This window comes from Trichomonas vaginalis, chromosome V (assembly GCF_026262505.1).
Source record: "Trichomonas vaginalis G3 chromosome V, whole genome shotgun sequence".
Lineage (NCBI taxonomy): Eukaryota > Parabasalia > Trichomonadida > Trichomonadidae > Trichomonas > Trichomonas vaginalis.
Window position 1 is genome coordinate 25,656,623 of NC_067207.1, and position 23,289 is coordinate 25,679,911.

General features: G+C 32.3%; 7 protein-coding genes and 1 pseudogene across 8 annotated transcripts, besides 4 other annotated features; 5 read left to right on the forward strand and 3 right to left on the reverse strand.

The window, feature by feature from the left end:
• Positions 1-10,949: part of a mobile genetic element that runs on past the window's edge.
• Positions 4,567-5,754, reverse strand: TVAGG3_0402050 (annotated as a pseudogene). Its single transcript has one exon. A coding segment is annotated over exon 1 (1,188 nt).
• TVAGG3_0402060 (uncharacterized protein) lies at positions 7,106-7,870 on the forward strand (the record flags this gene model as incomplete). The annotated part of the gene is made up of 1 exon (XM_051232791.1): positions 7,106-7,870. One exon carries the CDS (start codon positions 7,106-7,108, stop codon positions 7,868-7,870), a length of 765 nt encoding a protein of 254 aa, XP_051102521.1.
• On the reverse strand, positions 8,134-8,748 carry TVAGG3_0402070 (uncharacterized protein; the record flags this gene model as incomplete). The annotated part of the gene is made up of 1 exon (XM_051232792.1): positions 8,134-8,748. One exon carries the CDS (start codon positions 8,746-8,748, stop codon positions 8,134-8,136), a length of 615 nt encoding a protein of 204 aa, XP_051102522.1.
• On the forward strand, positions 8,774-9,175 carry TVAGG3_0402080 (uncharacterized protein; the record flags this gene model as incomplete). The annotated part of the gene is made up of 1 exon (XM_051232793.1): positions 8,774-9,175. One exon carries the CDS (start codon positions 8,774-8,776, stop codon positions 9,173-9,175), a length of 402 nt encoding a protein of 133 aa, XP_051102523.1.
• Positions 10,950-11,343: 394 nt separating the features above from the next.
• Positions 11,344-13,771: a mobile genetic element.
• TVAGG3_0402100 (zebrafish ch211-108c17.2-related family) lies at positions 12,108-12,908 on the forward strand (the record flags this gene model as incomplete). Its single annotated transcript, XM_051232794.1, has 1 exon — positions 12,108-12,908. A coding segment is annotated over one exon (801 nt), but the record flags the coding sequence as incomplete, so codon positions are not given.
• Positions 13,772-16,936: 3,165 nt separating the features above from the next.
• Positions 16,937-17,326: a mobile genetic element.
• Positions 17,327-18,293: 967 nt separating this feature from the next.
• Positions 18,294-19,071: a mobile genetic element.
• A 368-nt stretch (positions 19,072-19,439) lies between these two features.
• On the reverse strand, positions 19,440-19,925 carry TVAGG3_0402130 (uncharacterized protein; the record flags this gene model as incomplete). Its single annotated transcript, XM_001295501.1, has 1 exon — positions 19,440-19,925. The coding sequence occupies one exon, from the start codon at positions 19,923-19,925 to the stop codon at positions 19,440-19,442; it is 486 nt and encodes a 161-aa protein (XP_001295502.1).
• A 685-nt stretch (positions 19,926-20,610) lies between these two features.
• Positions 20,611-21,741, forward strand: TVAGG3_0402140 (regulation of SNARE complex assembly; the record flags this gene model as incomplete). Its single annotated transcript, XM_001295500.2, has 1 exon — positions 20,611-21,741. The coding sequence occupies one exon, from the start codon at positions 20,611-20,613 to the stop codon at positions 21,739-21,741; it is 1,131 nt and encodes a 376-aa protein (XP_001295501.2).
• Positions 21,742-22,465: 724 nt separating this feature from the next.
• TVAGG3_0402150 (regulation of SNARE complex assembly) lies at positions 22,466-22,828 on the forward strand (the record flags this gene model as incomplete). Its single annotated transcript, XM_001309792.1, has 1 exon — positions 22,466-22,828. One exon carries the CDS (start codon positions 22,466-22,468, stop codon positions 22,826-22,828), a length of 363 nt encoding a protein of 120 aa, XP_001309793.1.
• Positions 22,829-23,289: the final 461 nt, after the last annotated feature.

Consider the following 23,289-nt stretch of genomic DNA (forward strand, 5'->3'; position numbering starts at 1 on the left):
ATTAGATTTTTTAAAGTTATTTTTCAAAATAATTTATATTTTTATTTAATGCAACACATGCAAGAATTGCCAAGTTCTTTCATACAATGCTGCTCGCCTAATGCCCCATCAAAATGAGATTCAATAGATGCTCAAATGTTAATGCTTATTCTTTAACAAGAAGTTTAGTGAAAGAATCTTAAGTTTGGTCAGATGGGGCAGACCATTAGCCCTATCGTCATTGACCGCAACGTTATAACTTCACAAGAGGTAGCAGTAGTTTTGAAACAAATAGAGTTTCTGCGCCTGGAATGTTCAAAGATAGCTCATTATACTGTCAGGAAAGAACTCTACATTGACTTCTTCAGTATTGCCTTTAAATCTTCCGCAACAGGAAAGAATATAAGAAGGGCTGAAACAAAGTGAAATATCTACCTTCATCGCTGAAGACAAATAACGAACAAAGATGTTATACAGACATTCTTACCAAGGTTGAAGAAGACTTCTATTGACATTGACGAAGAAAGTGAAAGGTTGAAGAAATTGACCCTGACGTCATTTAAAAGCCCAAAATATATTTTTGGTTAGTTCCTTCATATGGATATTTTACAAACAAATTCCCCAATATAAACTTTTCATACGCTTTTCATAAGCTTTATATACCTTCAGAAATTTGCATAATCGTTTAGAAGCCATTTTAGAATTGCTTTAATGCTTTGTATGTCTTCAGAAATTTGCATAATCTTTCTTACATTGTTGGTCGTTCTCTTCTTCTGTCGATGAGTTCGGAATATTCTAAATTCATGTTCTTTCATATGAGATAAAATTTATAAAAAAAAATAAAAGTAGCTTATATTTTTATTCTTCCTCTTTGAAGTTACGATATATTCTGTGTATTTTTTCCTTCAGTTAATGTTAAGTCTTCTTTCTTGAATGCTAAGTATTGTGCCCAACCTTTGATGCTCATTTAGTGGTTTGAGGCAAGAGTATTTTTGACCAATTTCCTTATTATTGCGCATTCGGTATCATTGTACAATCTGGCTAAGCTTTTTCACGGAACTGCAACCGATTTCATCATGTATATTATATATCTTAGCCTAAGTCATAATAAGCTCTTGGTTGCTTCTTCTCACTAAATGCAACATAACCAGTATCTTTGATCTTCTTTTTTTTTCATTTTCCATCTCTTCAGTGATATATCATATACTTATAACTCTTTTCCTTTCCTTGGTACCGAACGCCGGTATTCTTTTCTTATTGCTTTTTGTCTTGATTCAATGACTCATCTTATTGCTTGAAGTTTCTCCATTCTTCACGGTCTCCATTATATAGTCATCTAACATCACTGAAAAAATAACAAGCATAACGACGGTGAAAGCCCACATTGCATACAGCCGTTTACTAAAAGTCTATGAACATAATAACCCTTTCAAACCAGAGCCAATTGCTTGCCGATTTCATACGGAATCTCTTTCCCCCGGATTTTCCGAGCGGAAGCACATCAATATGCAGGAATGATCTTCTAAAAGTTCGTTTTGTCGCTTGGTTTTCTTCAAAACCATTGTATTGGCGCTTTGCTTTGTAGAAACCGAGAAGCTCATTTATACTTACTTGCATTTGGTACATGCATCTTTGACCGAACGAATGAGGCGAAAGTTGTTGGTATATTGTATGCTATTCGATTCTTCATTTATGGCTTCATGAACGATAGCAGTTGTTGTGTTCTCTAATGTTGACATTTCTGTTCTTACATAACAAAAATAAAAAAAAATAAATAAAAATAAAACTAACTTTATTTTTCTGTGTTAAAGAAATGTAAAAATTCATTGGTTACATATGTGAAAAGAAGTCACGAACAAATATGAAGGTCATTAAGATTCAGCACATAATTCTGAATTGAATGGTGGCTTCATACATGTCAAACGCCATGAATTGAAGGAGATACGAGGCTATAAAGATTTTGGATATTTTCTGACACACACCCTGAAGGAAAAGTGACAAAACACGACGATAGAAAAAGCGACAAAGTGAGGGAGAAAGTTGTTCCCCGGACCAAAATGCAATCATGTTGAAAAAGTGACATTTGTAAAGTTGGACGATAGGGATTCCTGAAAAAGTGCAAGACTTGTCTTTGAATCAGGACAAGATTTGCTCTTGAAAAATACAAGACTTGTTCTGAAAAAATACAAGACTTGTCTTGAATCAGGACAATTTGTTCTCAAATTTGAGGAACTTTACAAAAGAAAAACCGACTAAAAAGTGCAAGTCTTGTTCTGAATCAGGACAAGATTTGTCTTGAAAAAATACAGACTGTTCTGAAAAAATACAAGACTTGTCTTGAATCAGGACAAAAACTTTACAAAAATGTAAACTTTTACATAACCGTTCTATCGTACATGATATTTAGTTACATTGTAAATATATCTTCATGTAAAGTATGGCGGTTGTGAAACCATCGGAACCTTCACTTTTTTGACGAAGTGCGAATCTTCACTTCGTGTCATGATGCAAAAATAATGCAGTTCATTTACTCACAATATTTTGTACAAAACGACCCCAAACTTTTAACTTCTTTTCTGCAGCTTCTAATGCTATCTTAGCGAGTTCATATTCTCTAAATCTCTCTTTAAATCTTCTTGTTCCCATTGGTCTAGATTCGTATGGAGAATCTCTATAATCATAACATATCTCACGTTCATTTCTAATTGTTTTCATGCATTTTTCTAACTTCTTGTTCGAACAAAGGTTTAGCATTCTCTACTGTATCTTCGAGTTCTTCTTCATCTAACTTCTCATGAACTTTCTGCTCTATGGAGTCCATAATATCTTTGACATAAAATGCATACTTTACAGAGCACCATTCAGCAACAAAAATGAACGCAATCAGGATGTATGTAAATACCTTTGAATTCATATTATAACACCCTTAGTAAGCTCATAAAATGCTTGTTTGAGGTCGAGCCACTTTTGGCTCGACCGTATTCTTTCAACCAAAACTCATGAATTTCCTGCATTTTAGCACTATTGAGAAATCTTTTAAATGGTTTAACTTCCTGCTTCTCTTGCCATCTTTGTTGTATTAATGTAACCATCCTTGTCTCTACGTAAGACTTTCAATACCGTTATAAGTGCCTTTTGTGAATGTTTCGCCATTAGATTTGTTAGTGAATGTTTTGCTTCGACTGACATTTCTGTTCTTACCTACAAGATAAAAAGTTAGAAAAAATAAAACTAACGTTATTTTTCTATCATTAAGAAATACATGAAAATTCATTATTTTGTTCATTTATGTTAAAATAAATGGTACCATTAATGATATCATGACTGTTCTCGTTCATGTCTGATTTACATCCAACGAAAAAGTTTTAAGAAGAACTTTCTATTCTTTCTGGCATGTTTTTATCTTCCAGTACTCCCGCTCTAATGGTCCCAGATGTGTTGGCTTCGACTCTCTCAAGTTCTTAGATGGTATAACATCTTCAACGCCCCTTCATATCTTACTTTATAAGTGTCATCGTTTATGTTATAGCCAAGTATTTCAATAACCACTCCTCGCTTGCTTCGTCAATGGTTTTAGCAAGTTTGCCATTACTACTTTCGACTAATTTATGACGAGGGTAAAATGCTATGGAGTCGTCAGCAGCTTTTATAAGATATCCATTACCTTGCGTTGAATCTACTATATAATAATTTCGACTTAACCTTAAACGTTTCTTTGTCAACGGTTTGTCGTCAAGAACTACACGAACTTTTGTACCAGGAATGAGGGTAAATTGTGTTGAATTTCTGATATTTTGTGTTTGCTTCGTTTCTTTTGTATATACTTTCTTCTGTTGTTGTGTCATTGAATTTGGTTATATCCTGTTGTAGAATGTTTGAGGAATTATATACTTCGAGAAAATGTTTTCATTGTTTCTTCGGTAAAGTCTGCTCTTGATTTAAATCTCTGAGAGTCTATGAAGCGGTTTATGATACCGAGTATGTATGGTTATGGTCTTCAGTAGTGGAGTGAGTTATGTTATGCTTAATGAGAAAATCGTGATTTCATTGCTGAGGTATGCTTGGTCTGATGTTAAAGTACTTGGGTATGTTCTGCTACAAACTTTTTGTAAAACTCTTAACACTTCACGAGTTCCTTTATTTTCATTGGATATGCATATGCTTTGCGAGTGTTAACATTAATGAAGATGAGGAATGGTTTATGTCCTCCTTTTCTGCTTTGAATGAGAGTGTCAAATTGGTATGCGTCAGGAGTGTTGGAGTAAATTGGTAAAAAAGTAGTCGTAAGGGTTTATTTTGTTTGATGTACAACATTTTTTGTCAAAGAACTTTTTCACTTCAGCTCTGTTAGTAAATCCCCAACTTTGCTGCTTCATTGAACTTCTTAAATGACCTCCATGGATTTGTTCGAATACTTCTTTCAAGCTCATTTATGTAAAGTTAAAGATTTTAAGCAGCTCTGAACCATGCGAATATAGTCACAAATGGTGGCATGTAATCTGCACCCGAACCCGTTGGATTTGTTGTGAAAGTGTGTGAATGATTTCCTGTGGTTCCACAGAAAATACCTGCGTTTGAATCTACTGGTCGTTGAAATATCATTTCTATTCATTCCCTGTCTATCCGAACCCGCTGCAAGATTTGTATAACCTCTTTTGTTATTGAATGTGAATGATTACCTGTTTGTTTGTAGTTCCTGTATGAGTGGGGCTGGAAGTTTGCTTCTTTAATTTTCTTCGAACCTCCTGTTTGCTTTGAATATCTAGCACAGTATAAGAATTTGTCTACAATCTGCTTCCACGTACAAAACCTAAAACACTGCTGGATTTGTTGAGTTCATGACGTATAAATAGAGCCTATAGGATATAATGTTTGAAGTATTTCAGTCTTTAATGTTTGAAGCTCTGTTTTGTCTGCTTTCTTATCTAACATTGTTGGTAGTTCATATGCTTCAAAGTTTCTGGCATGATCTTCGATATTCCTGCAACTGTTATCTAAATTGTTAAGAGTATCTTTTACGCTTGTACTTGGATTTTCTAATGGTGCACTTGAACCAAGGGTATAGTTCAATATTATGTCGTCTGCTCTAACAGTAGTGAAGGATTCATGTGTATGGTTCTTGTCAGCTTTACTATTTAATGTAGCTTGAAGTTCATTTATATCGGAGATATTGTGTTTATGAGATTTCAAAACTTTGTTCGTTGCGTTAAGTTCATCTTTGTCAGCTTTACTTTTAATAGCATCTTCAACGGTTATTTTTGTCTTAACTCTCAATGTAAATCTTGGTTCAACTAATACACCGTTAACAGAGAAAGTAGAGGCATAAATTTCATCGTTATAACCAAATGCTTCTGGTGCTTTACCTGTGTCATACTGTACAGTACAGTGTATGTCATAACCTTTAGCACGAATGTATTTATATCTTCTTTCATTAACATCTTCAGTGCTTATTTGTTCATCCTGTGTTAAATATCCATGGTAGTCCGTTATAATCTGTTCGTCTGAACTTATATAATGAACATGGTTTTTATCTGCTTTTTCGGCTAATTTCTCTTCTATCTCATTTATTTCAAGTTCATGCCTACCACCACCTCCCGAAGAAGTATTTTTCTTCAGCTCTTGAAGAACGTCCACTTCACCATCTTTGGTGTCAATAATGAGACTTTGAGTTAAAACCTTTCCTGTCTTAATGGATGTTTGTAAAACTTCTTCTTCACCGTGTTCGGGGTCATGGTCGTCATCATATCTTGTGAAATCAGAGATGTTGTCATACATTAAGCATATCTGTCTCAAAAGTTCTGCTATTTGAAACTGGAACGAAAGATATACAGAACTTTCATCATCTCCTAAAGTCAAGTCTGCTTTCTTAAGTATTTCTTGAATGTATGCAATGAGAACAGAGTACCTTGGAAAAATATTCGAACAATATTTCATTAGCTGTTGGTTTTGGTGGTTCTTCTGGAGTTTCTGTTGTTTCAGTTCCTTCTGTAGGTTCTGTTGGAGTTTCTGCATCTCTTGACTTCAATGCTCTTGCTCTCAAAGACCTAAATGTTAGAGCACCAGGTTTTACAAAGGACTTTATAAATGCTTTAATAGTTCCTGGTAAGTTATTGTTAGCATTAAGTAAGTTCCTTATGCTTCCATCATGTACGTCCATAGCACTATGTAAAAAATCTATACTTTTCTTGTAGTCAGCAATAGACTGACTGTGATTTTTTAATGATTTGTCAATACCTTTAAGCCAATCTTCATGCATGTCTGATACTGAGCCAAGAATATCATTTGCTTCCTTTAGTGTATTTTGTGCTTCTCGTAAATATCCAATCCCGTACGTGCATTGTTTGCTATACGTCTTACAGTATCTATTTGACTCCTTGTTTCTTGCATCCAACCAGATAAAGTTTTAATAGTATCAGAACCATTTGAAATGAAGTTCAAAGCATTTTTAACGTCATCTAAAACTTCTTCACCAAGTACTGCCCATATCTTTCCGATTTGGTATGAAGAACTCCATATGAAGCAGCTGTTAAACCAGTATTTATAAGGTTCCATATCCATGATTTAGCAGTTTTTCCATCCTTTCCATCTTCACCATCCAAACCGTTTTCACCTTGAGGTCCTTGTATTCCTTGTATTCCTTGTGGTCCTTGTATTCCTTGTATTCCTTGAGGTCCGGTGTCACCCTTCTCTCCTTTCAGTTCATCTTTATGTTCGTTATAATATTCTAATGTCATAAGGTGTACATCATTACTGCTACCAGCAACGCCGAGAATTTGTTTCTCATTCATGACTAAATTCTTTAGGCATTTAATGTTGTCGTCAAATCGAAAGCTCTTTAACAATTCAATGAGAACATTTAATACTTTCACTAATGAGGCATCTACTGTAGAATTTATATATTGCACCGTTCCATCATTTATGATGGGAACCTTGCTTGTTGTAATGAATGGGTCATAAGTGTTAAAAGTATCGAAATCAATGACTTTTTTAGTTTTTCCATCGTCAATGACTAAATCATTGCCTTCAATGGTTAAAGTTGAGTTTTCGTTTACTAGTTCATGTGCTCTTCTTGCTTCATTTGTTTCATACGCATATGCAGCAATAGTCATATTTTAATGAGAATAAAATGTTGTTCTATTTGCAAAGTACAGACCCAAACGAATACGGGACAGTAAAGCTACAAACAAACTTAGGTCTTCAGAATGAAGCGCTTGCTTTCAGAGTTGTTGACTTCAATACTATCGCAACTTTTGTCATAACAGATGAAACAGATTTCATAGAGATTGAAATAGATGGTGTAAGAAGTGTTATAACATTTCCTAACAGAGCTGGGTATAGAATAGATAAAATTGCTGGAGTCATAGATACTCTCATAAATGAAGAAACTATTGACAACATAGATGTCGAACTCTCTTCTGAGGGAACATTGAAGTTCAGCAGCGAGAAAGAGTTTAAGATACCAAGAATGAGTCATAGAGTACAACTTCTTTTGGGTGCATACCATATGACATTTCCTTTGAAAAGTGTTGACAAAACGATTGAGATGAAATCTGTTCCATACGTATGTTATGGTAATTGTTTGTACATTGAGTCAAAAATAGCTAATGTCACAGGTATTTCAGGAGTTAATAGTAAAGGTTCAGTAGAATATAAGTCTTTCTGTTATGCAGTCAATTCAATGTTCATTCCAAACGTTCCTGTCATAGCAACTCATTTAGGTAAATGGGTTCGCATTAGTCCTCATAATTTGAAAGACATGCAATTCAGACTTGTTGACTTTCAAGGAGAGCCTGTAGAACTGAAGGCACCAGTGCGAATGACTGTTGAAGTTGACTTTTTAGAAAATATTAAATGCAACAGCTTACAAGAGAACTCAGAGCTAAAAATATAAAGTATGAATGTTATGTATTAGGTCATGAACTTTGGTTGTTGCTGTTTGATGAAACAAATGAGTTAGTTATGTCAGTCAAGAGAACAGAAAAATATTGTGTTAGTGAAAACTGCACCAAGTCAATAAGATTAGGTCTACATTATGAAGATGAATTCAATACTGTTGAAGAAGTTTTGGATAGATATTACAAATTGCTAACTTGAAAATTTTTTTGACTAACGGCGCAAAGCGCCAAGATGGGCTCAAAGAGCCTCCTGACTGTTTTAATTTACTAAAACATATTTCAAGCAAAGTTTATATTCTGTTGAAAGTTTTGTATACTCGTTTGAATATTTATACTTAAACTCAACTCCTGTAGTTCCTGGTGTTTCAATGATGCGGATGTTACCTATTTTCATGAATAGTGGAGTTTGACCACAGCATTCGATTTCAGGGTCGAGATAGTCAATGACACATTGTTTTCCTGTTATTCGTGATATAACATTTTCAAGGTCCTCCTTTGTTAGAATTATTTGGTTCTTACTTATAAGATTTGTCAAAAGCTTCTTATCGTCTTTGAGTAAAATTGTTTGGTATAACTGAAGAAGGTAATGGTCTACGTTATCTGAAGGATTTGTTTGAACATTTATGTAAGGGTTGTCGTTGGCTTCTCTTGAAAGAATTTGGTCCAGTGGTGGATACTCTAACTTAACATCTGATGTAGCGTTTGCACTTGAAGCTGAGTTTAAATTCACGGATTTCAGTTCTGGTTCTTTTTCTTTCAAACACTCCGAACTATAGTTCTTTATGACAATATTGTTTGTCGTTCGTGAGTCAACATTTGATGTTGGTTCAATTGTAACATTAACGGCACCAGCTAAGATGGATTTGCTTCTCATTTCATATAGAATAAAAACCTTTTATATGTATGAAATGAACAATATACTCGACAAGGGTTTGAATGTAAAGCTAACGAATGAAAATATTGTTGAATTCACTGAGACAGGAGCTGTGTATAAAGATGTAGAACTACTGAACAAAAGAGCAATGGGAAGAAGCAGGAATATGAACAAAGGGTGGAAGCCTATAAAAATTTATGTCAATGATGGCTCAGGAGGTTCAAACATAAAGTATGCAGAAAGTTATAGAGTTTATGCTCTCAAAGGTGAAAAGCCTTCATTTAAGAACAGCTATTCTAACACATATCCTCAAAAGCTAACGGATGGGGAAGTGGATGATATGAATGACAGCAAAAATATTAACAGAAATGGCGACAGAGATGCATGGAATTTGTTTACCATCAGTCAATTGAAGGTTAAACTTTAAAACAATGTTGGTCGTTCCCATGGAATATTTTTGACTTTAATGGTATTAGTCATGATATGAATCTCAAGGTATGAACGAGGAGAGATGAGAGACTTATATGCTTCCCAAATTTCTTCAAAAGGTAATGTTATACCTGACTGTTTCCAAATGAGTTCAATATCATAACGTGAGAAACCTTGAAAGATAACGAAGTCAGTTATGAGACGTTTTATGTTTAAAGCAAGAAAACGCCATGTTTGCATAAGTATTGCTACAGTTAAATGGTAATGTCTGACTTTAGTTATGATGTTAGCTAATGGTGAGTCTGGTTTTGACACTAAACCTTTTCCGGCGAAGTCGTCACAAACGAGCAGAGTGTTTGAAGGATATTTTTGAAGGGGTATTTTGAAAGTTTTGATAGAATGTAGTTTGTAAGTCGTTTCATATCGTAAACTCCTGAGTACTGACGTAAGTGGTGTTTGTCAATAATTTTCCATCTCCTCAGAAGTCTTTTGCATTCCTGACTGTATGAACTCTACGATAGCATAATATTTCCTCTTACGTCGAATGTAACGTTGAAGAAATTCAATGAGTTCGCTATCTGGAACTTAACGACAGAGGCTTGAACTTTTGACATAAATGTTTTCGCTGTTGAGTCCATAGAGTCTGAAGTTGCTGATATAATGATTTGGTCATAGTAAGAGTCGTTTCCTAAACGCTCTGTTATGAGTATATGACGAATGAGGTTAAATGTCTTACCTGAACCCATCTTTCCACAATAGAAATACACACCATTTGAACAGAATTCATAATCTTTGCTGAAAGGAAGAATAAGAGAAGAGTTAAGTTTGTCTGTAGTTTCATTCATGTCTTCATCTACATCATGTATTAAATGCTTCATTTTATCTCCATTAAAAATGCAAGTCAGAAATATTCAGAACATAGCACCGAGTCTAACTGACAAGAGTATAAAGATATACTATGAACATGTTATGATGAAACCAACCAAAATTCAAGAAAGTCAGTATACTTATGAATATCCAAGACACTGGGTAGAGTATGTAGGAGGTGAGAAAGCTATTGAAATCAGACAGGTTCGAAGTATTCCAGCAGAAGAACAATATTATTGAAGAACTTTAATGTTTTGAGATATAATGATGAAACAAAGAAGCAAGATAGTTTCCCTGTTGCTGTGTATGTGAACCTAGACACAGGAGATGACATGAAAGTTTTTAACACAAAGCTTCAAACGGTAGTGAGAGAACAACTGACTGCGGAAGGGCATCCATTACCTTCAGAAGTTACCATAGCATATAATTTTGAAACAAACTCAATAGATTTTAAAGTCATCTCTGCAAAGAAGTCAGGATTTACATTTAATGAAGCAGATGTATATTCGAATGAAAACTTCAAAGCTATTGCATGGTTAGATAATGACGATTGCTTTAAGAAAATCTTTAAATTCAGTGACTCAAAGATGTCAATAGATGACCTTCGTGGAATGTTACCATCGACGTTTACAGTAGAAGGTTCAGCAGGATTGCTTACAAGATTGTCAATTGGTGGTATTTGGTCTCGTGAGAACATTGTTATAAAATCCAGTATAAGTGAATTTGCTGAAGAATCTATATTCTGTCTTTCAAACTATATGTATTCGCCGCCAAAGCATTATAGTATAACAAACTTTGTCAGTAAGTTTAACATAAGACTTGTCGAACCTTCTTCAATGAAAGATGTTGTGCTACCTAAAGATGGAAAGGATGGACTCATTATTGAGATGATTTTAATAGCATATTAAATGAGCTTGTTCTTAAAGGTCATTCATGATGAAATAACTGTTGTAGAAGATGTTAGCAATTGTTCAGACATTTTGAAGCGTATAGATGATATAAGAAATAAGTTAGATAGACCGCAAAGCGGTGAGGGCGAAGCCCGTGAGAACGCTTATGTTTCATTGACTTTCTCCAGTAACGAGAACTTTTATGAGATAATATTGAAGAGAGATGATTTTAATATGGTGTAAATGGTAGCTTGGGCAGCTTTAGGCGCAATGGGAACAAAAGCATTAGCATTTGGAGCAAAAGCACTTGGAGCTTATGACGCAGTAAATAAAATGAGTGGAGGAAGGGTTTCAAAGACATTAGATGCAAATAAAGGAAAGATTGGAGGCTGGGTTGTAAAGAAGTTAAGGATGGGCACTCATTAGGGTGATGAAAAAAATCAAGTCTAGCAAAGTCAATACATTAAAAATAGTGAAGACTATTATATAGCATTATAGTGCACAATCTCACATATTTAGTGATGCATTTCTCGAACTTATTTTATTTATAAGTTAACCTTGAAACATGAATTTTAGTATATCATGAGCATATTTTTTTCTAATTTTGCAATACTTATAATATCATACCAGGATTCATGTGGATGTCTAATATTTGGTATATAATATTCTTACAATAAATGTATTAATTCAATTATATTCAAAATGATGGGTCGCAATTTTTACTGAAATTGCAAATTTAATTTCAACAATGAAATTATTGTTTAAAAAAAATAGCACAACAGCAAGATGGACAATCATATATAGAATTATAATGCTCCATATAATGCTTTGATTTGATGCGTATATAATGTTATTTTTCGAACATCTTTGTAAAAAATTGATTTTTGTAATTTTTGAAAAAATTCGATTTTATTTCGAGATTTCCTCTATAGGTGAAGTATATTGAACAATATTCCTATGGGAGAAAATAATTGTAAGTATGAGTACTTTCATTAATACTATGGGTGCCATGGTTATCGCTCAAACGATCAAGTTATATCTCGATTGCGTAAATTGAAATTTTGCTATTTTCTAAATTCACGGCAACAACATTCTTTTATTCTGATCGTACATCACAATATTTGAATGTGCGACCATTTGTTCAAGAAACCGTCAAGTTATTCTTCATTTTTCATGCCGCGGCGAACAAAAGCAGTTGCAAAGCGTATAAAGAACTTAGTTCAAAGCGCGAAAAATAGGGTAGAGCCATATGTCGTCAACACTGTTGAATTTGTGCTATCTGTATTATTGAGCGGCGCTACATTTTGCCAATCAGAATTTCAATTCATGCTGAATAACATCAAAGTTCCGTCAGAAGCTACATTTCATCGAGTTCAAGAAAAGGTTGGTCGTGTTATCATAGAAGTTGCCAGAGAATCTGTTAATTATTGGAAATCTCGAATGAGAAAATGTTCGGGACTTTTGTTTGACGGTTCTTGGAGTCAGAGAAGAAATGCAATGTTTTGCTATGTACAATTTGTAGAAGAGAAACTCAAAAAAATTGTAGATTGGGAAGTGATATCTAAATCTTTTAAAAATTTCAAAGGTAATTTCAACGGAAAATCAAATGAAATGGAATTTGAAGGCTTAAAAAGAATGCTGAAGCGTTGGAATAATGAAAAACGTGTAAATTTTTTTGTGCATGATGGCGATGTCAAAATTGTTTCTACAATCAAAAATACGTTCAAAGGTATCAGAGAATACAGAGATCCTGGACATTTTCTTAACAATATACAGAAAAAGCTCAAACTGCCAGAATTCAGAATCTTATCTAGCATTTCAAAGAATTTATTGCGTTGGCTTAGGCAACTTCTCAATGACACACATATGTCAATTAAAACAAAGAAGTTTTTATGGTTGAATTCCGCTAAACATTATGCCGGAAATCATAAATTTTGTCCAGATCCTGAAAAATGCAAGATGATTAAACCATGGAAATATGCAAAAAATAAAACTGCTATAAAAACACTTAAAAAATTCCTCGAAGATACCGTAAAAATCTTTGATATGGTAAAAAAGATTCATTCAACTCAAGTAGTTGAATCGATAAACCATATCAAAGCAATGCTTGCTAATAAAAATATTAATTGGCATGCTTCTTGGCCAATTAGGATGGCAGTCACAATATTGCATTTCAATGAAAGTATGTTTGAAACGATTGTAGCAATAAGATACAGGTTAAATTTACCAACAATGCCAGAAATGATGAACAGATATTTCAGAATGTATGATACAACAAAAGATTTAATCAAAGCATTCAAAAATTCAAAGCAAGTTCAAAAAAGTTTGCGGCATTAAGAGCTATAAAGAGAGGTCTTCAAGCTACCGATGATCGTATTACTCTTAAATCACATAAATAATTATTAAATTTATTTCACCCTCAAAACATCATAATCTTGCACCTTCTTTGAATAAACACTTTCACCTTCTATTTTTAATTAATGTTTTTTAATTGTCCAAAATTTTTAGATTATATAAGATATAATTTTTTATAAAAGTATTATTTTCTAAAAGATAAGTATATATTCTTAATCACAAAACCTAGCATTTTATCATATCTATATATCAGCTTCCTAAATATAATACTCATATAGTTAGTATGATTTTAATGTTTTTGAACATGAAACGAAAATATGATTAAAATCATATAACATAATGGAGTTATTGATATAACTTATATGCATGATACATTAAGAAGTCTTCCAACAATATAGATATAGTTGTAGATTCCTATGATTCCTTTTATATTGTGAGATAATAACATTTTTATGCTGTCAGGAGCCTATGAGTGCCCATCCTTAAGATTAAATAAAATAGGGCTCATAAATAAAGCATCCAATTTGGTTGCGACTGAGTCAGAAAATGCTTTAGGAAAGGACGATGAGTTTGCAAAACACGCAAAAGACTTTAATGACCAGATGAAAGGTGAAACAATGCATTTAAATAGAGTCGATGGAACTAAAGAAAATGTTTCTTCTCCACCAGTAGTTCTTCCGTATGGTCCCTATGGAATGTATGGAAACCCTTACGAAAGACCATTTGACCCATTGACTGGTGGAAGTAACTGGTATCATTACGGCCGAAGAAGAAAGACAGTCAAGTTGGAGACAGACGTGAAGAAAGCAACTAAAAAGAAACCAAGGAAGAGAGTTATAAAGCAATGAATTCAACAGGGTGAAAAAAGAGGTGAGATCTCACCACTTCACCTAAATTTATTTTTGTGCTATGTTTTCATACGTGTGAGGGTGGTGATATCATTTATTTTTAAGTTTATTTTTAAGTTTATTTTTTATTTTATTTTTATATAAATGACGAAAACTATTGAGATAACAAACTACAACGGTCATGAGTTCAAGAATTTGTTCTTCGTTCCTCGTGAAAATACATTCTATCAGATACGAGGGAGAAAGGGTAAAGTTAGTTTGAGCGTTGACGACAACAAACATAATGGGAGATATATAAAAGCAATAGATACAAACGGTAAGCGTGTTTCATTAGCTTTGTCAAAACTTACATACATTTTTTTGACAGTGATTTTGACTCTGACGATTGGAGTGACAGCAGCGATACTGAAGAATATGAACTATTGTGTGAAGCACAGCAATGGGAAGCGCTTCAATACTTTTGTAAATGAGAACATTAGTGGGAACGTTAGTGAGAACGTTTATTTTTTCATTAGTGAAGTCGTTAGCGAAAATGTTAGTGAGGTGAAGTGGTTGGCGGCTTTGTAAATATTTAAGGTTAAGTTAGTGTTGTCGTTTGTGTTGGGTAAGGTGGAACGCAGTGCCGCCGTACCCAAGATAGGTATACTAACTATTGCTTCATTTAAATAGCTTCTACGAGTTTTAGGATTAACACCATCAGGAATGTTATAGAAGCGTTTAAATAACCTTCTACCTTCTGCTCTAATTTGATTATCATTCATTTTAGCTGTTCCGTTTTTGTTCATTTATGTAAGAAAAAAATATCAAAAAATAAATAAAAATAAATAAAAATAAACTTTATTTTTTTAAAGCCCATAAAATGAATTAAGAACACATAAATTTTTATCATCTGCGACGTGACGAATACATTTTAATTTACTCAAGAATGTGTACCCCGATACATTAAATCTAATTCCTGTCTTATTTAATTTCACAACTTTGAAAAGGAATGTATGAATAGCTATAAAATGATGAGAAGATGTTTTATGGGTTGCTTCCATTTTTTCTGAAATAAATGAATAAATATAATGTTTATACGTTTTCATATCTTTTATGTTCTTAATAACGAATGGTATAGACCTTTCCACTTCATCTTCCTTCGGTGCTGTTCTTTCATATGAAACATTATTAGTATCTTCAACAATGAAACCACAATCACACAAAATTTTATAGGTTCCAATGGTTTCTTTTGATATTTTATCTAATAAATCAAAAACTTTATCAACACCTGTGCATTTATTTAAATAATAATTTGTGTAAATATCATGATCTTCTTTCTTAATCGTATTACCCAGATTTGCTTTACTTTTACCACTCCCCATGTAATTTCTGGGGAAAACGATAATTCATTTTTTTTATGGATGAATAGATCGTTTTCCTAGAAAGGACCTCATATCTCTGGCTAAAAAGAGTGTCAGATCCTAAATAGATTATTGATCTAGTGTACAAATCCAATAAAAAGCCTATTTTTTTGGCTTTTTTGGTGCTCATTTTTTCGAAGATCTACATGAATATGGGGAAACCATCGGATTTTTTTGGTTAACCCACATCTTCATGTAGTCTGGACTATCTTTCCTCGAAGGACCTCTTTACGGGTGTAAAAACTCATAAAGTTCTCAAAAGATTCATTCTCGATCTCCATGCTGAAAGAATTTACAATAAAAAAGAGATCTACGCATCAAACTACAGCCATAAATGAACTGAACCCCTAAAGCTCAGCTCTTAGTTTATCAAAAACGTCGAAATCCTTCTCATTGCAATCAAATTTTCTCAATAACTCATAAGAAAAATCGAATTTTGATTAAGCCGATGTTATAGGTATCACAAATACTACAAACTTGAGCAATATCGAAATTGCCAGCAGAAGTTTGAAATTGCATTGCTCATATTTGTTTTGTAAACTAAAAATCTGCTTATATTATTCATTAATTTTTTATATATTATTCATATACTTTAATAAAAACAATACTATTTCACCTTAAAAATGAATTTCATAAGTCAATATTATTTTTTTGAAAATGTATCAATTTTCGATTAAAACAACATGAGAATAAAATTTACGCAAAATTATTTTAAAAAATGGTTTTAAAAATTTACAATTGATTAAGAATAAGATTGGAAGAAGTTTTGAAGTTTAATTTTAAGAAAAAAAATTCGGATATTATTCATGGATCTAAGTAATCTGATATTTGAGTATCGGCACTATGCATAAAACATATATTTATAGTTTTTTTGGATTTTTATGATTTTAAATATATTCAAATTTGGCAATCCAATAGATTTTTAAAAAAATAGGTAAATAAAAATAGATTACATATGCAGCAGATTTAGAACATGAAACAAATCTTATAGTGACCCAAAAAAAAATTCATGATCCATAAAAGAAAAAAATTGGCTAAAGGGGAATCAAACCTTGGCATAACAAATCATTATGTCAGATGTTTCCACTACACTACACCGGCAGTTCGAAAAATACCCTTGGTGGTTCTATTTAATAGCTACTCCCAACGATAGGCGGTGTCCCCAGCTTTCGAGAGGTGGTAAAAGTAAAGCAAATCTGGGTAGTTGCATATGTCACGTTTTTAAGAGCTTTTTTGAATTTCTCAGAATCGAGAGGGGGTGAAAGTAAGATCCAAGGGTATTTTTCATTATCAATAAATTGTAACTTATGTTTACGTATAAATTTAGTACCTTCTTCTGAAAGTGTTTCATCTATTTCGCCATCTAATAAATTTTGTGTTGATTCTGAGACATAATTTTTATATCTTTCTTCATGAGATTTCTGAACTGCTGATTCTGAAGCTGGGATATTCATTAAACCCTCTACTTCATTTTCATTATATTTTTCAACTTCTCTTAATTCCTTAATTTTTTCATCTATTTCATCTCTTATTTTTTCCAGTCTTTCAATTTCATCGTATTCATCATCTTTAATCCGTTCTTCATAATATTCAGGGAAAACATCAGGTTCTTTAGGTTTTTCTTCTTCAGATGTGGGATATAAGAAATTTATAACATCATCTTTATTCATTTTTCCATCATAATCTAAATCATTTAATAACTCGGCAAATTTTTGACAATTTCTTAAATAATATTTACTAACTTCATAACACAACTCATCTAATATATCCTTTATTTCCTTGTTTGTGAATCCTAATTTTTTAACGTCGTTAGTTTTGACGCTCATTTCTTACGAATTAAAAAAATAAATTATTCAAAAATGTAAGACATGAATTTTTAAAGTTTATTTTTTTATTTTTTATTTCATTATGGTAGTGAATCTTTTATTCATGAAAATAATTATTTCTAATTTCTTTTACTCGTTTATGAGGTCTTTGATTATGACTCCATTGATTCCATTCAGGATTTAAACAATGTTTAATTAATCACGGAATATCTGACATCATCTATATATATAGCTTCTTTTATAAAAGATAAAAAATAAATTATTTTAAAATTAATGTTAATTTTTTAATGCGTTTATGTTTGGGCTGAGTGTAAATGTCTTACAATTTTGAAAATTTTTTAAATCTTGATTTATTCAAAAACGTAAGAATAAAAACCGTAAGAATCATACATTTTTTACTTCATATGTTAAAAAAAATGATACAAAATCGCTCGATATTGTATGAATTCTTACGTTTACAAAAAAAGTCACACAACCCTTCCACATATACTACTATTTTCCCTTGAAAAATAAATTAAAAATTTTTGTATATTTAATCATACTGTTTAATGAGCATCCTAATTTACTAAAAATAAAAAGACGATAGAAAATATTCAAAAAACTTGATGGCTTTAGATAGTCTTTTCGAGGAGTAACTTTTTCAGTGAATCGTCGAACGCTATCCACTCTCATAACATGTCCTCTTAATGTCCAAGGATATGCAACTTTTATCCCCATATTCATTGATCTTCCAAAATTTCAATATCAAATTAGGCTTCAAAGTTCCCAAAACTTTAGCCATGAATAGGATGTCAATCTTAAAGTCATTTCCTACCTCCTTCATACATGAAATTAAGAATAAAAGTTAATTTTTTAAAGTTTTTTAGTGATATTTTTTCAATGGAAAATAATCGTATGCTACAAAAATTTCGATTACTGATCGGGTGAGAATTTTGATTTTGGTGCAAAAAAGGAAGACAAGCTATTAACAAATCATTTACTGTTGTTCATCAAAAGAAGAAAACTTTGATAACAACTAATGATGATAAAATCAAGCTATCTTTTAATATTTTAAATTGATAAGACATTCAAAATATTTGAATGGTTTAAAATATTTTCTTTTAATTTCTATAAGATATTATCATGATTATATAATAAAATTTAAATTTTTATTCAAAAAGGCAATATTTCAAACTTTTAATTTCAAAAATCTTAATTCTGCAATAAATGTATTTAATTGTAGCAAATTTAATGATCCTTCGTCATGCTTAGCAATTTGGAACTCATAAATTAATGATTTCTTCAAGTAAAATTCTGCATTATTTCAAAAGTCAATAATTCTCTAGTAACTTTTCTTCAAACCCTAACCATTATATTATATGTATAATGGAGAATAATTGCAAAGAAAGATAGCCGAATTTACTGGGTAGTTCTTGTGATGCGAAATAATTGCAAATTAACACCTAGTTTTAACAGCATCAATCTCTTTTTGCTCTCATTTAAATGCATTCGCACACTTTAATTTTGAAATATAAGAGTTTTGGAAATTATCAAATTTATCTGCTCAAATACTATAGATCTTCATAAGTGTTAATAGAATCATTAGCCTTACATATAGTGTTTAATATAATGATGCACATTATACTGGGATTCATTCCTTATTCATCTAGTTATTATAAGATTTACAACCCCATGAAAATTTAAAATTTTGTCAAAAATAGTGAATGTATCAATATTAAATAATTCAATGACGGCCAAGTAATAATAGGAACTTTTATCTGAAATTATGGGGTTTATATTTTCGTTTTGGAGTGAACCATTGATATGGTGGTTAAGATACCTTAGGATTTAGAAATTCGAGGTACATTCATGGTTTTATTCCAAACAAACAAATAAGGTGTAAGATTTATTCACCAAAATTTAAGATAATTGATATATGTATGAATCTATTTACCAATTACAGATCACTCATGAGGTTAGATCCAATGTAGTGGTCATTAGAGCAGGATCGTAAAAATGTTGGATTCTAAAAAAATTAATTCATCTATTTTGCAGGATCATTCTCAGTAGATAGAATGACTCATAATTACGGAACAATTACGCAAGAGCATCGCACATTTGAATTTGTTTTTCCTTTTTTAATATAATGTCGGCTGGCATTTGCTTTGACACGAGCTCATGTAATTCCGATAGTAGTGATTGCCTAACAAACGCAATAGATTTTTTATGAGAACTTAATAATGACGTATCAAGCAAAGATATTGCTAAGGCACTATTCTCTTCCTTTTGGTTCTGCAAACTTTGCTGTACTTCTTCATATTGCTTAGTTAACGCTTCGACATTTGCTCTTAATACACGGAGAGTTTTTTGATTAGAATACGATGGAGTTTCATTATACAACGCATGTTTTTTCTTAAATTCGTCTGATAATTGCTTCTTTTCCTGTTTTAATTCTTTAATTTCTTTTTCATCTTGCTCTAATGCTGATTTAAGAAGATCTCTTTTCTCTTCTAGCTTAGATAGTTTGGTTTTGAGTTTGTTTAAAATCGTAACGAACGATTCATGATCTTCACTATCAAGCATATTAATCTAATGACACTTTTTAACTAAAATATACATAAAAATCAATAATATTCAGTGAAGAAATTAATTTTTCGTTTTAATTTAAGGAAAATGACATATTTTTAGAAATTTGGAATTAAATTTATGGAATAAGTGATCATTTCATAAGCGAAAAAGATCATATTGCATTAGGATATTATAAATAAGAAATAAAAATCACTCAAATAACAAGAAACGATATCGCAAGAAAAAAAAAAGAAGTGAAATGCAAGGATGGATGAGATATCACTTCTTTGAATCAAAATCAAATGATATACAGAACTGTGATTTTAGCACATATAATTGTGCATGCTCTTTTCAAGGAAATTTGATTTTTGGAGATGATTCCGGATATTTAACTTACATTAACAACCCAACAAGTGATTTAAATCCAATACAGTTCTTCGATTTGCCAATTAAAAAACTGTTGACACCAACTAAAATATCAGCTATTCTGATTTTGGCAAAAAATTCAACAAATTCAGCAATTTTACTTGCAAATCCAGAATTAAACGAAACGTATAGCATTGTAGAGTTTAGAGATGATAAATACATCGAGCCATCCTTCTTAACAATACTAAATGATGCTTCTTTTCTTGCATTTACACATGATTATCATACAATATCAATTTACAAAGTTCCTGGTATAGAAGCCAAGAATAAATCAATGGTTCTCTTCAAACAACTCGAAATTTCTCAAAAAATTACAAATTTGCATTTTTCAAAAGATAATTTCGGAACAATCGCCCTTTATTATACAACAGAGTCATCTATTGGCTGCTATACATTACAGAAAAATACCTTTTCGCATATGCAATTCGAAGAATTCGGAGTTCCGACAGAATTATCTTGCATTGTTAGTAACGGAAGATTGGCGATATGCACTGATACTAAAATATCATTTTACACACCAAACGGTATTGATCTGAAGTTCCCTTCCATTGAATTAGACAGTTCCCCTTATAAAATCACTTGGTACCGTGAATATCTCATTGGATACTTCAACAGTAGATCAGATTCACTCAGAATATACCAGTTAGATACTCATTGCGTGTTTGGAACCTCGAAATTTGGAAAAGAATCTCAATTTACACTTTTTGAATGGGGATCCGTAATTTTAGTACGTATTCCAGGCAAACTTACCATTCTTACAGAGTTTTCCATCGAAAAGAAGGTAAATGTCCTTTGTTCGCAATCAAAGCAATTTGAAGTCGCTTTGAAGCTCTCCAAGATGCACAGGATGTCAGAAGAAACAGTAGCAGAGATACACAGACAGCTCGGCGACTCAAGGCTTCAAAAAAGAGATTATGACGGAGCAATATCCGAATACATCGAAGCCATTGGCTTTTTAGCACCATCATATGTAATTACTTTATTCCTTGAGCCACAACATGCCGAGTATTTGATCCGATATCTCGAAGCTCTTCATGATCGTAAATTAGAAGACAGTAGACATACAACGTTGAGGTTTAATTGCTATACGAAGCTAAAGAGGACCGATAGTATTAATAAAATTGTCGAACAGTGCGTCTCAGAAGCCAATGAAGGAAAAGATCCGAATTTTGACGTAGATTCCGCTGTAGATGTACTTAAGCAAGGCGGATATATCGAACAGGCAACAAAAATAGCACTTGCCTACGAGAAGCATATAACTTACTGTTCAATTATGGACGGGATTTCGGATTACAACGCGATCTACCGGCAAATGAAGGTGATGCCCCCTAAAATTTTGAATTATATCATCATGAATTACGGCATGAAAATTTTACACGCTTTCAGTGAAGAACAGAAGAAGTAGTTCACAGAATACATTGGAGACTCTTGTTGCCAAACTTTTCGTGTAAATGAAAAAGAATTTATGTTAAAAGCAGACCAAATCCATATCATCTTCTGCGATTTCCCTGTTTACGAACTTATGTTCATAAGAATCATTTCAGAAAGGAATCCAAGAAGACTAAGCGAAAATTTATGGAATAGATTAATTATTTTAACACTTAACAACGATTTATCATCAATACATGATACAATCGTTAAAGCAAACTACAGATACAATGACGAAAACATTCTTTTCGCATTAAAATTGAAACTAAACGAAATCCGAAAACAACAAAAAAGTGACAACGGGGAAGTAAAAAGTGACAAGAAGGAAAAAGATGAAGAAAATATAATTCAGTCAATAATTATTATATTTGAGCATCAGAAATGCTACAGAGAGGTTTTGTCACTATCAAAACCTAAAAATTATATTGAGATTTGCCAAAAATACGAAATTGAAGATCCATACATCTGGAATGAAGCTCTTCAGAAGGCTACAGAGTCAAATGATAAGGAGAGCTGCAGGAATGTTGTCAGATACGTTTTGGAACAAAATAAAATTCGATTAAACGAATTTCTTCCAATAGTTAAAGGTTTGAAGTCATGCTGCACTCTAGACATGTTCATTGACTTAACTGTTGACAATTTCCAGAAGTTACAAGACGAAATCGATGAAAAAACCGTTAAATTAGAAAAGATTTCGGAAGATGTGCAAAACTCATATAATAAGTCAGTTAAGATCGACACAGAACCAACTCTCTACAGGAAAGGCCTCCACTGCAGCTTCTGTAAAGAGAAAATCACTTATCCAGCGAAATTCTTTAAATGAAACGGAATTCTGCATGAAGTGCCGTGAGGAGAATGAGATGATGGCAGCGCGTAAGATTGACGAGTTAAAGGAAAGAGAACAACAAACAGTTTTACTTCCAATGATGAGAAATTCTGAAGACGGAATTTCGATTTTGGAAAGTGTTTTGAGGACAGGAATCATGACTAACGAACCTTCAATGGAAGAAGAGAAGGAAATACATGACTTCTTCCAGAGTTTTAGTAACGCAGAAGAGGATTAATTTTTAAATTTTTTTTGTTTGATTTAATTTTTTATAAAAAAACAAATGTAGTATTACTAAATTCTGTTTTATAATGAATACATTCACTCTATAACTTCTATTTGCTTTTGAAGCATATTACTCATTCTTTTAATTAATGTAAGCGTGCGTAAAGAGTCGCTATTTAAGTCAATTATGCCATGAATAAACATTTATTTTGATATTTAGACTTTATTTAAAAAAATTTTTAGTCAAGAGATTTAATTCCCCAAAAGAAGGTATGCACTGCGTTTCTATTGTTTTTTCGACAGACTTTTCCTGCCTTCAACAGCTTTTTTTTCTGGGAACTGTCACTATTCTCTTTGAATAAAATTGACGTCATAGGAACGACTCTTAATATGAAAAGTAATCGAAGTAATATCATGATATGGAACTTTTTGTACTGGAAATATTGCCTAAATAGTTGTTTTAAATCTCGATGT